At 36.7% G+C, this 15,346-nt stretch overlaps 1 protein-coding gene across 1 annotated transcript in view; it reads left to right on the plus strand.

Annotated features, from left to right (window-relative positions):
• LOC144036299 (moesin a) overlaps positions 1 to 5,484 on the plus strand; it is a 15,427-nt gene extending 9,943 nt beyond the window's left edge. Inside the window, exons 7-13 of the mRNA XM_077546827.1 lie at positions 496 to 592; positions 719 to 882; positions 1,140 to 1,270; positions 1,341 to 1,501; positions 1,580 to 1,672; positions 1,790 to 2,020; positions 3,453 to 5,484. Coding sequence (XP_077402953.1) covers positions 496 to 592; positions 719 to 882; positions 1,140 to 1,270; positions 1,341 to 1,501; positions 1,580 to 1,672; positions 1,790 to 2,020; positions 3,453 to 3,617 — 1,042 coding nt within the window. The 3' untranslated portion in view covers positions 3,618 to 5,484. The remainder of the gene's footprint in view (positions 1 to 495; positions 593 to 718; positions 883 to 1,139; positions 1,271 to 1,340; positions 1,502 to 1,579; positions 1,673 to 1,789; positions 2,021 to 3,452) is intronic.
• Positions 5,485 to 15,346: the final 9,862 nt, after the last annotated feature.

The raw sequence follows: 15,346 nt of genomic DNA on the forward strand, positions 1-15,346 counted from the left end.
GGTACAAACTGACTAAGGCGTACAGAGGAATATAGTTCCAAATAAAAGATTTTAAGACATTTTTAAATGGGTGGGCAGAACAATTTAAGATATTTTAAAGCAAAGTAACATAGTAAAAAGTAGTTTATTAAAATTTATATTTTGAAAAAAAATAATAGAAATGTTTAAAAAAAAAAAAAAAAAAAAACTTAATCATAGATAGGCACAGGTTAAAAAAAAAAGCATATGTTTTTTAAAGCTGGATTTAAAAGCATTTACGTTCTGTTGGAAGCTTATTCTAGTTGTGTGCAGCATAACAAGTAAAAGCTGATTCACCATGTTTGCTTTCCACTAATTGACCCGAGTCTACAGACCTCGGAACCCTACTGGGTTTATATTCAATTAGTATTTATTTATTGTATTCAGGACCTAACCCATTCAGTTTACAAAACTTTACACTGTTTGTAGCTTTTGGGACTTGTTATCAATACTGAAGTTTGTGTGTTTATTTCACAGAATGACGCCCAAAATTGGTTTTCCTTGGAGTGAAATCAGGAATATTTCCTTCAATGACAAGAAATTTGTCATCAAACCAATCGACAAGAAAGCTCCAGTATGTTGACCTTTTTTTTTTTTTATAAGTATATTTTTTAGGCTTTTTAGCTTTAATTGACAGGACTGTAAATGCTTCTTAGCGCTACCTGGCCGGCACTTACTTACTGTATACTTCTTTTTTTAGGACTTTGTATTTTATGCTCCGAGGCTGCGCATCAACAAGCGCATTTTGTCTCTATGCATGGGAAACCACGAGCTGTACATGCGCCGCCGCAAGCCCGACACCATTGAAGTACAGCAGATGAAGGCTCAGGCTCGGGAGGAGAAGAATCTCAAGAAGATGGAACGGTAACAGGCACATTTCTCACAGAACATATATTTAATGGAGAAAAAAAAAACTTGCATCATTGAGAGCTTGCAGCTTACATTTAGGAGTCTCAATTTGGTCAGTTTTGAACATGCAGAATCTCAGAATCACATCAAATCTGTTAATCATCTTCTATTTGACCTCTAAGGGTCACTGTTAAAATTACTGTTATGTCTTTACATAACAACGCGAGCCAGATCATTCAAAGTACTGTCAATTATTTTTCTAAATGTATTAGAGCGCTGCTGGATAACGAAAAGAGGAAAAGGGAAGCTGCAGAAAAGGAAAAGGAGAAGATAGAAAAGGAAAAAGAGGAATTAATGGAGCGATTAAAGCAAATCGAGGAGCAGACCAAAAAGGCCCAGCAAGGTGGGTGACGGGCCCGTGCGTCAGGGAAGACTTTTCTGTTGCGATGTTCATGTTAAGTGATTGTGCGCAGAGCTGGAGGAGCAAACACTGAGGGCTCTGGAGTTGGAGTTGGAGAGGAAGCGAGCCCAGGAGGAGGCTGAGCGCATGGAGGCGGACCTTAAAGGCGCCGAGGATGCCAAGATGGCGCTCTTGCAACAGTCCGAGAACCAGATGAAGAACCAAGAGCACCTGGTCAGTTATACGATACAATTTCAATCGCTTTGGTGCTTTGGATAATCAGCGTCTCAAAAAAGGATTGATCTGTTTTAGGCCACCGAGTTAGCTGAGCTGACCTCAAAGATTTCCCTCCTGGAGGACTCTAAGAAGAAGAAGGAAGAGGAGGCAGAGCTGTGGCAAGAAAAGGTGGGCAGCTTTGTTATTTATTAATCTTTTAAACACATGAGTGTTGACTTAAAAAAATAAAAATAAAGAGGAAAATGATATCCATTAGTGAGTGACTTGTTCAATCTGTTCCCTCAGGCTACGATGGTGCAGCAAGACCTGGAGAAGACCAAAGAAGAGCTGAAACACAAAGTGATGGCGGCCCACGTTCAGGAGCCCCTCAACACCGAGAACGAGCACGACGAGAACGACGAAAGCAGCGCCGAGGCCAGCGCCGAGTTTACCTCCGCCGCCACGTACAAGGACCGCAGCGAGGAGGAGCGCATGACCGAGGCGGAGAAGAACGAGCGTTTGCAGAAACATTTACTTGTAAGTCTGACATTTGGAAAGATGTTCATTCTGATCATTCCAAGAATGGCAACGGGTTAATTGTACATTCTGCCATGTTTAATTGTTATGCCACTGGCATGAATTTTTTTTTTAAGAGTCCTTGAATATATTATCACGGTCAACAAAAAGAACCTATAGTCAGCACTAAAGCCATGTTTCCACCAAGTGGCACAGTTCAGTACGTCCCGTACTGACCCTGCTTCCACTGTGGAGTGTGTCGACAGAACATTATAGCAAGCGTAATAAATCCCTAATGGATTTAGCAAAGGTCGTGGCATACTGCAGTGTGCTGACATCATCTTTAAACAATAAGCACATACTTGTCCGCATTGTAGCCCATCCGTCAATTCATTTTCTATATCCTCATTAGTGTCACTAATCTGAGTTGGGCCGATCTCAGCTGACTTTGAATGAGAGGCGGGGCGCGGGGTATGTCATCAACCGTTCAACCCAAGACACTTAGGACCGCCCCCTCATTTGTATAACATTTCGTGACGCATTTTATGCCGACACCGTATATAAATATGAAAGCTTATTAAGCTATTTCCACATTTATTTTAATATTTAAAACAGGGATGTGATTTTTCCGCTAATTCGCGGAATTCCGCTTTTTTTCTCCCCCCCCCCCCAAAAAAAAAAAATCTGTTTTTTTTATTTTTATTATTTATTTATTTATTTATTTTATTTTTTTTGTATTTCATTGTGTATGCACATGACTCCGACAGATAACATCTTCTGCTATAACAAAGACATTTGTGGTATGCTCTAATATGAGTTACTTTTCATTTGGTCATGATACAATTATTTGTTCATGAAATTTGAACTCTTCAACATTATTTATGTGTTAACTTAGTAATCACATTAGTTAGATATGATGATATTCTCAGTGATAGTTTTTAAAAGCAAAGGCAGTCCAATGTTTTTGAATGTGACTGATTTTGAGTTGACTAAAACTGCCATTTTATATGGAATAGTTCAATATACATTGAAAATTTATGCTGTTGTTTTGTCTATTTCTTTGTCATGTGAGTGCATTGAAAGTACTTAAAAACACGGAAAACCCATGAGCTCCGGGGGGCTGGACCTAGCTGGGTGCCAGCGGCCCCCAGACCCCCGGCTAAATTTTCAGATAATTTCACTTTGGTCAAATCACATCCCTGTTAAAATTTTCTATAATAATCGAGTTTTTTTATTTGATTTACTTTTATTTATTTATGTAAATTTTGCTGTTGTTTTTATTTCCATTTCCATTAATTTTTTTAGATTTAATTTTTGAGTATTTTTTTTTATATCCGTTTTTATATTCACTTTTGTTTATTTCTTATTTTGGCATTTTTGGTCCTCCATAGTTGTGACGGTAATAGAACAAAGAGTAAAGTTGATTCCGAGTATGTGACAATTGTCGTTCCAGGCTTTGAGCTCAGAGTTGGCCAACGCCCGTGACGAGACCAAGAAGACGGTCAACGACATGATCCACGCGGAGAACATGCGGGCGGGACGAGACAAGTACAAGACCCTCCGACAGATCCGGTCAGGAAACACCAAGCAGCGCATCGATGAGTTTGAATGTATGTGATGCGGAAGTCGGCAAGCCCACTCGACCGGACTTCAGTCTCGCGTCGCTACGGCTCTTTCTCTCCTCCCAAATAAATCAGCTGCAAATCATGACATTGCTGCACAAACACAGCACAATGTACAAATATGGATCTGTCAAATTGCATGTGCTACCATTCCTAACTGAATTTAGGCAAGTCACTGGTTAATAAGGGACATACTGTATTTTCTAAGTGCATTCCTCACTTAGGGGGGGTTTGTAGCATATTGTTATAGGACCACATTTTCTGACACATCAAGTAAACTAATTGTAATTTCATCTCATATTTCTGTCACTTCCATGTATTGTGACTCCAAAATAAAAGAGCTGAAGGTCCAACTCTGTGCCCGTTAGATATAAATTTATATTCCTGCTGCTGTACACATGCAAACTGAATTTTCTGTTCATATTAACTCATTCATTGCCATTGACGGCTATGGACGTCAAAAATTCATTTAAACTATTTCTATTAGTTTAACATTTTTTCCACTTTTGCTAACAAGAGTATGAAAACCTAGGGGAAAAAATATTGTAAATTTAAAACAGATATAATTTTTTTTGATTAATTGTTAGTTAACTAGTGAAGTCATGTGATTAATTACAATTAAAAAAAGATTTAATCGCCTGACGGGCCTAATTCAAAAAAAAAAAAAGAAAGGGCTGTTTAATCATAATTAATCGCATGATAATTTTATATCTGTTATAAATGTACAATAAAAAAAATCTAGGTTTTCATAAAAAAATTAAATTAAAAAAAATGTTAAATTAATAGAAATAGTTCACATTAATTTTTGACGTCTATAGTCGTCAATGGCAGTGAATGACTTAATTATCTCATGACGCACCACATAGCTTTTAAATACTGTACAATGTAAACAGTTCTATGAGTTGATTTCAGTTTGATGGTGCACCTATAGAACAGAATTTAAGAGAATGGATTGCTTTTCTTTTGGGATATAGACTGAATAAACGTGTGCCATAAGAAACCCGTTTAGTTTGTAGTGTTAAATTTCAATCTTTGTTACGAGGTGACTGATGCTCATCAAGTTTGTCGATGGGGAGAAAGTGACCCTGAAGCGTTCATATCTGATTGGGTGACTTTAGCTGTCAGATTGTAGCTGTTACAAATACGCAATGTACATCAGATTTGGCTTGATGAGCTTTTAATCAAATAGTTTTGTTATCATGGGATGGCTGACCATTTTTTTTGTTCAATTCAACATCCTACAGTATGTCTTTATAAAGTGGTATGTTGTAATTTAATCTTAAATTGATTTTTATTTTTTTTTTGAATCACATCTGAAAGACCTTCTTGCATAAAGTAACATCCTTTAACATGCACTGGAACATCACAGTATTCAATATTAACCAAAACAATGAGTAGTATCTCCAGATCTTACATTTTAATATACTGTATGTATTTAATTAATGACTTTTGTATTTTTGTGATTTGGATTATTCTGATGTGATCAAATCATGTACGGTGTTGAAAGAAAAAAAAAGAGAGAGAAGAAAACACCGCCAAGGCTATTTTTGTATGATACAACTTTAGCATCTGGAGCAGTTAGTTGTGAACTAATAAAGTGGCTCACGGCTGTTCTAGTAAGTTGAAGGAACAAGCAACACCCCGATGATGCACGATGCATCATTGCAACAATGAAAATTGACATTCCAGTTCATGACCGCGACATTCTTAATGTCCGTATCAAATCAATTTGTAATCGCGATCATATCAGCCTCATTTTTGGCATCAAGGCACAAGAAGGGTTTTGCTTGTTTCATAGATTAGTTTTTGAAAAGATGTATTTACATTACTTTGCAAGGTCAAAATAAAAGTATTATAGCAGTAGGTGTTTCTTTTTATTCTATTTTGATGTGTCTGAATGAATTTTTACTTAGATACGACTGCAATACGGTATTTTTGCCCATCTATTTTTCTTTTCTAGAATAACTGCCATCAAACATAAGAATGCATTTATTTTGGATACCTTTAGATGCCTTTGACAACGTAAATGCTACTGTACTGTATGTTTTACCTGAACCATCCTTTAAGTTCAGTCAAATCATGTGTGAACGAGGTGGACTCACTCATGTTTTCTTTTAGTAGTTATTGAAATATGAGGGGTTGAATTATAATGATCTGTTACCATCTGACAGATAGTGCCTTGCCCAATATTTTTGCTTTGTCTTCCTTTCACCAGTGAATAAAAGCCAGAAAAAAAAACATGATTGGTATTTTCCTTTCTGTGTCTCGCCTTTTGATTTACGACGAGGTTCAAATATGTACGTAAGTCGCAACACCCTGATTTACAATTTGCAAATATTTGTACGGAAGGGCATGAATTGAATGCTGTATACAAAACATTCAACGACAAAAAAGTAAGTACAACACTAACTGGGTGTGTTTTAACGTCACAAGGCGTGAATAATCACGCAATGTCGTATAACGGGACTTTGCATAGCGAACCTCCTAATCCAGTTTCTTGCACTCACTGTAGTTGTAATTTTGCAATGAGCCACATGGTGGTGTCTTTAGTCCATGAGTGAAGGCGACGTATCCACAAAAAAAATAAGTGATACATTTTCAGTAGAATGATTACGGAAGCGTATTGCATTCACTTGAAGAAAAAAGTCCTGTTTTTCTGACTAATTTTTGGGGGTAGCTTTGTTTTTTTGAGTATTTTTTTCTGTTTTATTGAATATTTTTTCCCTGTTTTTTTGAGGGTTTTTTTTTTCAGTTCAAATAATATATATATTTTCCTCTGTTTTTCTGAATATTTTTTTTCTCTTTTTCTGAGTATTTTTTCCCTGTTTTATAAAATAATTATTTTTCAGTTTTTCTGAGTATTTTTTTTAAAGGGGTTTTCCCTCAGAGATTAGAGAATAAACCACAATACAGTATACACATTCATTCCTTTATTGAAGAATATTTTTTGGACAGAAAAAAAAAATTCAGTAAAACAGAAAATAATATTCAGAAAAACAGAAAATTAAAATAAAATACTCAAAAAAAAAACACAAAGCTCCCTAAAAAAATTAGCCAGAAAAACGAGTTGTTTTTTTTTTCAAGTGAATGCAATACACTTCCGTAAATGATAACTTAAACATAAACTTAAAAAAAAAAGTGCATCAAACTATTATTCTTAATCCATTACTCACATATATTTTCAACCTATTTTAAAAGTTAGGGATAGCCTACTGTGTCTAATACCCTACTAGTAGTAATGTTATACATATTTATCACTCTTATGTTAGCATGCAATTTGAATTATTTGTTTTGGGGACATCAGTAAATAATTAATAATCACAATTAATAATAATAATTAATAACTGCACCAACATTTAGCATACAGACCTATGATATAAGTGCCAAATTTTATCCCAATCAAGTGTCTCCTTAATGATACACATTTCTTATATTTAGAAAAAAAAAAGTTTCACTCAAAGCATCCATCTTTAGACTCCACATACAAATAATAGAGCAGGTGATTGACAGGTGAGCAAATAACAAGCTCTCAGTTCAGTGTCAGTCTGGTGGAATAAGTAAATAAACACATAAATAAGTAAAGCATCACATTGCCACAAGCTCCTGTCACCAGAGTTCCGCCAACATTTAGTGCTGTTTTAGCCCTTCAGTTTAGAAAAATGGCTGCCACTGAACTGCGGCCAGTTTCTTCAGTTAATTGTTGGGGAACAACTTGATGAAAGTGAACTCCGCTCTTTCTCAAGAGCGCACAGTGAGGCATCTTTTTACCTCCAACTTCCTCTATATTGTGCTGCTGCTGCCGCTGTTGGGAGAAGTTGGTTCGCCACTAATGTGAATTGCAGCCTCAGTGCAGTCTGTTCTCATGAAGGGTTTAGTAGCATTTGGTGAAAAACGTAGTTAGGGCATTAAACCTTTAAAACTAAGTACGGTAATATCTGCTAAGGAATGCAAGAGCTAGAAGTTGACCCTACCTTCTACCTTATCATGTATCAGCTTGGTGTAGTTATTTTGGTGACAAATTTTACATCAGCAGATAGGAAATCTTGGCATAAACCAATAAATTAACTCATTCACTGCCATAAATTCATTTTAAAAAAGATTATTAAAAATTAAAATTGTAATCGCATGACTTCACTAGTTAACTCACGATTAATCACAAATTTTATATCTGTTGTAAATGCACAATAAAAAAAATTATAGGTTTTCATACTCTTGTTAACAAAAATGGAAAAAAAATGTTTAACTAATAGAAATAGTTTAAATTATTTTTTGACGTTTATAGCCGTCAATCGCAATGAATGAATAAAAAATAAATAAAAGAAAACATTATATAAAATTTGGGGCATCAGGCGATTAAAATTTGTAATCATAATTAATCGCATGACTTTGCTAGTTAACTCACAATTAATCACACATTTTATATCTGTTATAAATGTACAATAAAAAAAAATGTTTTCATACTCTTGTTAACAAAAGTGGGGAAAAAATGTTTAACTAATAGAAATAGTTCAAATGAATTTTTGACGTCTATAGCCGTCAATGGCAGTGAATGAGTTAATCAATGTAGACCTTTAAAGGGGAAGTCAACACCAATTTTGTCTTTGTAACATGTTGTATGTGCCCCCACTAGTCTAAACACAGCATTTGTGGAATATGAATCAAGCAGCAAAATCCACCCGTTTTTTTAAAATCCATCTCAGGGGGGCGGCCATTTTGAATTTGCTGTCGATTGAAAATGACATCACAGTTGCTCGGGGCTCAGGTAACGACCAATTACGGCTCAGTTTGTGAACATCACATGACCAAACTCAGGCAACAGGTGAGCCGTGATCGGTTGCTACCAAAGCCCTGAACTGTGATGTCATTTTCAGTTGACAGCAAGTGACAAAATGGCCGCCCCCCCTGAGATTGATTAAAAAAAAAAAAAAAACTGTGGATTTTGCTGTTTAATTCCTATTCCACAAACACGACATTAATCAGAATACTGTTTAGATTAGTGGAGCTGCATAGAACATATTATAGTAAAGAACAGTTTATTGTTTAGGATGATGATGAAACAATTACATTTCTTTGTTCAAATAAAGTAGTCCTTCTTTTCAGGGTGGGGGTGGGGGTGGGGGGGGTATGTAAGTTTCAATTAGCTTACAAACTGACAGATACTCTCTATCAACTGCTACACAAGTGCCTTCTGAATGCAACGATAAGAACTATAAAATGCCACAAAAGGAGAGGCGTGCACAAATAATGTCTGAGAAAGCCTTCAAGAGCATTTCACAACCGTGACATGTTGACACTTTATTTCCACACATTTCCGCTTCGCTTATCTTCCTGGTTTTGTCTTCCCCTTTGCAGTAATGCAGCCGAGACGCTCCGACCAGTTGTGAGTGTCTTAGCAGTTAAAGACACCGGAGCAGTGAGAGTCATCGTTGGCCCTCGGCAGCAAACGTCCACTGCAGGTAACTCATTGTGCTCAATATTGAATAACTGCAAGACAGGCGGGGGTGAATGTTCATTCCTCTTAAGGAGCCAGGTTTGATTCGGAGAGATCCGGCCCCCCACTTAGTGTATTTGACAAGCTGAGTTGGACACTCTGATTCTGCGAGTGTCAGTTTGTCAAATACCCGAAGTGAGGCGTCACTGGCCTACGAGACAACGCCGACCTCAGCAGAGACGCCGAGTCAACGGGCCTGGAGGGAAACTCTTCGCTATGTGTTACATTTTTACCTTATTGATCGATTATTAAGGAAATAGGCAACAAGCTGGTGTCCATTTGAACGAATGACTGGAGACGGTTGACCGTATGCAATGCCGTATAGAAGATGTCGTGCAGCATGACTCAATGACAAAATATGTGAATTGTTTACTGTATGTACTGTAATTAAAGAGAAACTGCACCACAATTGTTACTGCTGAATATTTGTCATATTACTGGAAACAATAAGAAATCATCACTCTTGTTTAAAATTATATCTGAACCATTTTGGGAATGCATGAAATCAATATAAATAATAAAAGTAAACAAATGTAGTTTTCTGCTCAGTCAAGTGGGTTGCGCTCAGACACAAACGCTTATCAGCCATTTATATGCTTCCTGTTATAAGAGCTTTCGATTTTTCATTAGAGTTAGGCCTACTTTTTTTTTTTTTTTTTTTACTTTTGTTTTACTAAATTCAGTTAGTTTTAATTTTAGTATTAGTTTTTTGTTATTTTTATGGAGCATTTGTAATGTGCAAGATGAAAAAAAAAAACGGTCACTAAGCATTGTGTAATAACGCAAACTATAACTGTTTGACATTCCGTCTTCTGTTTGGATGTACAGCAATACTGAAATAAATACATTTAAAATAAACCCCTGAAAGCTTGATGTTAATAGAAAAAGTTGAAAATTAAGGAACATTTTGGCTCTAATTATAGTTAGAGTTAGTTTTACAAATTATATTTTATATATATATTTTGTAGTTTCAGTTAGTTTTCATAAAAAAAATATTATTTTATTTCTTTAACAAGGTTTTTTTTTTTTTTTTTTTTCATTTTATTTTGTTAGTTTCCATTAAAACCTTGAGACAACCCATATCACTGACACTGTAAATGGACAAACAGATATATTGCATTCTCCCATATATATATATATATATATATATATATATATATATATATATATATATTTTTTTTTTTTTCTTTTAAGTGATTTTAATTTGCGCTTTTGCAAGTTTAAAGAGTCAAGAGGGGGCCAGTTTTGAAAATGTGGGCTACATCAAGATGGCTGTGAAGAATCCATAAAGAGATTGACAGAGAAAGCATTAGAATCAAGTTGTATTACTTTAAAAGGGAAAACGTCGAGTTTGCAGTTTAAAATGTCACGTTTGTGACACCAGTCCTGGAACATTCCTGACACAACTCACCAAAGTCCACTTTTTGCTGCTATGTAATAGTTTGTCCACTAAGTGGTGATATTGGTCTAATTCATTTCATGTTACCAATTGAACACGCTCTAAAAACTGTTGGGTCAAAAGTAACCCAATTATGGATAAAAAAATGGACCGATCCACTTTATGGGTCACTTTCTGGCTTGTTTTATACAAAATGACCTTTATTTTTTTTTTTTTACCCAAGTAAAGGATCTGACCAATATTTATGAGTTGTTTTACACTAAAAGACCCATTTCTTGACTCAAAGTTGGGTCAAATTGACCCAAGTAGAGGATCGGTCCATTGTTTACCCATTGTTGTGTTATTTTTGACCCAACTGTTTTTAGAGTGCACAATGTTATCATAGTTGTTTTTTCCCCACATATATAAATTGTGTAGAAAGCTGCAGTAATATTAAAATGCATTTTGCCAATAAAGCATTTAATTTGATGTGATTTGTAAGATATGTCCTTTTTTTGTGTGTTACTGTCAAATCTGATTCTGTATTTTCAATATGGATGACTATGCAAAATGTAAATGTAGCATCAAGCTCAGCCAGGACAATACATTTGAATACAATTTGGCCCCTGTCATAGGTGTGTGGAAACTCATCACACATGATTCCACATATGACGACAAATTTCTGTAGCATGTCAAAAAAGCATTTAATTAAAATTGATGTATCAGGAAAGGTATGCAAGGTCTTATCTTCAGTCCTTTGTGACAATTAAATCACAAAGATATTAGGTCATAATTGTCAGCTGCTATGTCAATAAGGAAGAGGAACACAATTTTTTAATCCACTCCCAAAGTGCGGCGCTCCACACAGGTAAATGAGGGTCACCGGATTCTGTTTAGTTCCACTACTAAATACCACGGTACGTCATATGGGAGCTATTTGAAAAGCATTTAAATGTGGCACTAATGATTTGTTTCCCTTCTGGACGGCATGAAACACAGTCTCACATGTATTGTATTGCACTATAAAAGAAAAACATTGTATGAGCCACAATGAAGCTCTGCGGCCTGACTACAAGAGATAGAGGATGAGGAGGAAAAATACAAGGAGACACGTTGTCATTGATTCTCACGCATTGTGTATCTGGTTTGTTGTGGCTGAAGACAGCACGAGCCAATCGCGCGAGCCAATCAAGCTGTGCTATGGTCCCCTGCATCCTATGTGGAGCTCTCGCTTTACAAGACTAAACGAAATCTTGGGAAATGTCATGAATTTCTTTTACTTTTATCTGTAAATCAAGAGCACCATCTCGAGGAGTAAAAAAATATTGCAAGAGGATCATGAAGCTTCATTTTCCCATCGCTAATAATAACCCTTGGGAATCGGAGGATGTCAATACTCAACTTTCATTATTTGTCAATGTAATTTAAATATAAACATGCTACTGTGTTAGGAGTCTAGTACTCCGTGATTGAGACGTGAAATGTAATGACAGCCAATTAGGGAGCGGTCTGAAGCTCGTGCGGTAGTTGGACACAAATGGAAAAGCAACCGGTTGTGTTGAGTGTTTGCATAACATGTCTCACAAGTCATTTAGCACAACAATAACCACAAAGGGGACGAATTTGCTACTGCAGTGTAATTACCAGGTAACCTGACTTCTTTCTCCTTCTGTAATTGCCGTACTCGTTCCTCTTCTTTCTACTTTTGCTTTTTCTTGCAGTTTGGATGCCCTGTGGCGCCATGTTGCAGTTTTGGTACTATGCCAGACTTCTGGTTTGTGAGCGTGAGATATTGTTATATGAGGAGTAAATGCAGACATTATGATTTCATACTAGAGACACAGGTCGACCTCCAATTTGTTCAAAAAACGTTCCTTTACAGAAACCCTCACTGTACAGAAAATTGTTAAAAAACAGAATTTCAATGTTCTTAACTCATTTGCTCCCCAAAACATTGAAATACGTTCTATTTAAAATATTACCATGCTCCCAAAGATGTATTTAGATGTTTTTTTTTAATTATTATTTTTTTACATTAAAGCATACAGAAGGCTTTGATGCTGCCTCTGAACTGAAGAGAATGCTCGAAGCAATGGCAGTTATTACAAAAACGGCCAGCAGGTGGCAGTAGAGTATAAGAGATCAACCAGGGCCACATTGCAAAAAGCTCTTTCCCCCACTGTTGTAAACAGATTTGTGAATAATGATGAAACTTAGCTACTTAGGGTCTCTCTCTCTCTCTCTCTCTCTCTCTCTCTCTCTCTCTCTCTCTCTCTCTCTCTCATCTCTCTCTCTCTCTCTCTCTCTCTCTCTCTCTCTCTCTCTCTCTCTCTCTCTCTCTCTCTCTCTCTCTCTCTCTCTCTCATCTCTCTCTCTCTCTCTCTCTCTCTCTCTCTCTCTCTCTCTCTCAACGACCAATTACGGCTCAGTTTGTGAACATCACATGACCAAACTCAGACAACAGGTGAGCCGTTGCTACCAAAGCCCTGAACTGTGATGTCATTTTCAGTCGACAGCAACTGGCAAAATGACCACCACCCCCCCATGATGGATACAAATTGGCAGATTTTTTTAACAGCATTTTAATGTTCTTAAAGTAGAAGTCAAACCAAACATTTTATTTACAATATGTAAAAGTAAAATTTGTATCTCTATCTATCTTGGAGGCGGCCATTTTGCCTCTTCCAACTGTGATGTCATTTTCAGTCGACAGCAAGTGGCAAAATGGCCACCCCCTGTTGTGGATTTTGGTGCTTAATTCATATTTTACAAACAAAATTTTGATCAGAATGCCTTGTGTAGACTGGCGGGGGTACATAGAACATAATGTCAACAAAAAAAAAAAGTTTTTGATTTGACTTCCCCTTTAAGGAATATCGCACTTGTCTCTGTTGCACTCAAATGGTCCAGCATTGATGCATGAAAGCAGTTACTGGAAAACGTCAATAGTATTTCACTAAGTAATGAATCTGGTGTTACAGGTGTCGAGACTGAAGAGGCAGATTTATTCATGCCTTCTGGCTGCTCATTCTGCCTCCACACTGCATGCTTCCAGAAGCTACAAACAACAGGCAGGACTAAAACACAGGACGACTGTCAAAATGTTTTCATAGCATACAAAGATTGAGCCAAGAAGATGTCATAATTACAGCTGGGGAACATTACATGTTACATATTAAAATGTGATTTTGAACACCTTGAAAAAACGGGAAACTACTTGTCAAGTGTCTTTGAGGTTGCTGTAGGTCATAGGACCTTTTTGCATCACATGTACGGTTCGATTAAGTGTGAAGTTGATAGTGAATGGGGGGAGACATCCTTGTCCAAACCTTTCGACGGAAGTGTCCCTCAGGGCTCAGTGCTGGGCCTTTTCCCTTTTCCCATTTACTCAATGACAATAGCACATTGTAGGTTTCCAGCATCTAGGGTGAGTCGAGTATTTGCAGCCTTTATCCTGGTGACCTGTGACACTACCTGGGTCCATCAGTCCAGTATTGCCTCATTTTTCCACTTTAATTGCCTCAAAGCTAAGGAAGGGAGGAGTAATTAACACAAACACTTAACAAAACCATTTGCTACCCTATTTGTGTCCAGCAGGAGCAGGAGCTTCTTAATTAGTTAACGTTATGTTTCAGTGCACAATCAGAGAGTTTGTGGCTCTAACGAACTCACTGTTGTAAAATTTGCAAATAACGAACAGGTTTAAGATTTAAGATTGTCAGCCCCGACAGTTTTCTGAGAATTGGAAGAGTGTGGCACAAATGAAGATTTTTTTTCCCCTCCAATTTACTACTTGTACTATATCATATTTTACTTTTCATGTGCCTCCCAAAAGTGCACCAAAACACGTGTATTTTATTCGTCCACTTCTAAACTTAATTGTAGGCCACTGAAAACTCAACTGAGGTTTTGGAAAACTTTAACTGAGGTTGAGAGGTTGTTTTTTTGGTTGTATTTTTACTTTTTGGCTCTCTCTTTTTGCGACGACATCACAATTTCCAATTCAAATCCCAAATGCTATTATCTTATTTTTAAAAACATCATTCAATCATGTGGTGCGATGACAGAGTGCTGGTTTTACAGTTAAAGTCCAAATAATTTAATACCATGTGTCTATTCTATTTCCAAAATGCATGCACCTTTGTTGAGCTTTTTTTTTTTTTTGTTCCGTTGGGTTTGTTGTGAACTGTTGTTAGTCTGTAATCTTAGTTTCTAAATTTAAATATTACCAATGATGGATTATATTGCTGTATGCGAACTGAACTTAATGGCCAACATCTAGCCAAAGAGAGAGAGCCCCCCCCCCCCCCCCCCCCATAAGATTTGTTTTTCCTTTAAGTGAGAAAGACAAATAAATAATCCGTGAAGAAGTGGACTCACACACCCAGGTTTAAAGTATACAAGGTGTGCCAGACAAGTTCCAGGACGTGTCACACACGATATATATTTAAAAACCCAAACCACAAATGACAAGATTTCCTCTTCAATGTAGGCCAAATGATCAGCCAACACGTCTAGAAAGAGATTTGCTTCATTTTGTGTGAGAGAAGAAGTAGGAGTTATGGAAGTGTGAACTAGTGGCTGCTTCACCGTTACTTCACCCCTGCTAACAATATCTCACATCGACCAGGCTCCGAGTGATTTTGTTGTTGTTGAAATTTTCAAATTTTCAATTTTCAAAAGCATCAAGACGGTCGTTGCACTGGAACTGCAGCGGATCCCGGAAGCATTGCATTGTAACCTGGATTATGTTCACTTGTGTAGCGCGAGTCACATATTATTTTTATTTTGAAGGAAAATGACATCCATTCATATATTACAAAAATAGGACAAATGAGTTGTTCCACGTGACACAA

Source organism: Vanacampus margaritifer, chromosome 16 (assembly GCF_051991255.1).
Source record: "Vanacampus margaritifer isolate UIUO_Vmar chromosome 16, RoL_Vmar_1.0, whole genome shotgun sequence".
NCBI lineage: Eukaryota > Metazoa > Chordata > Actinopteri > Syngnathiformes > Syngnathidae > Vanacampus > Vanacampus margaritifer.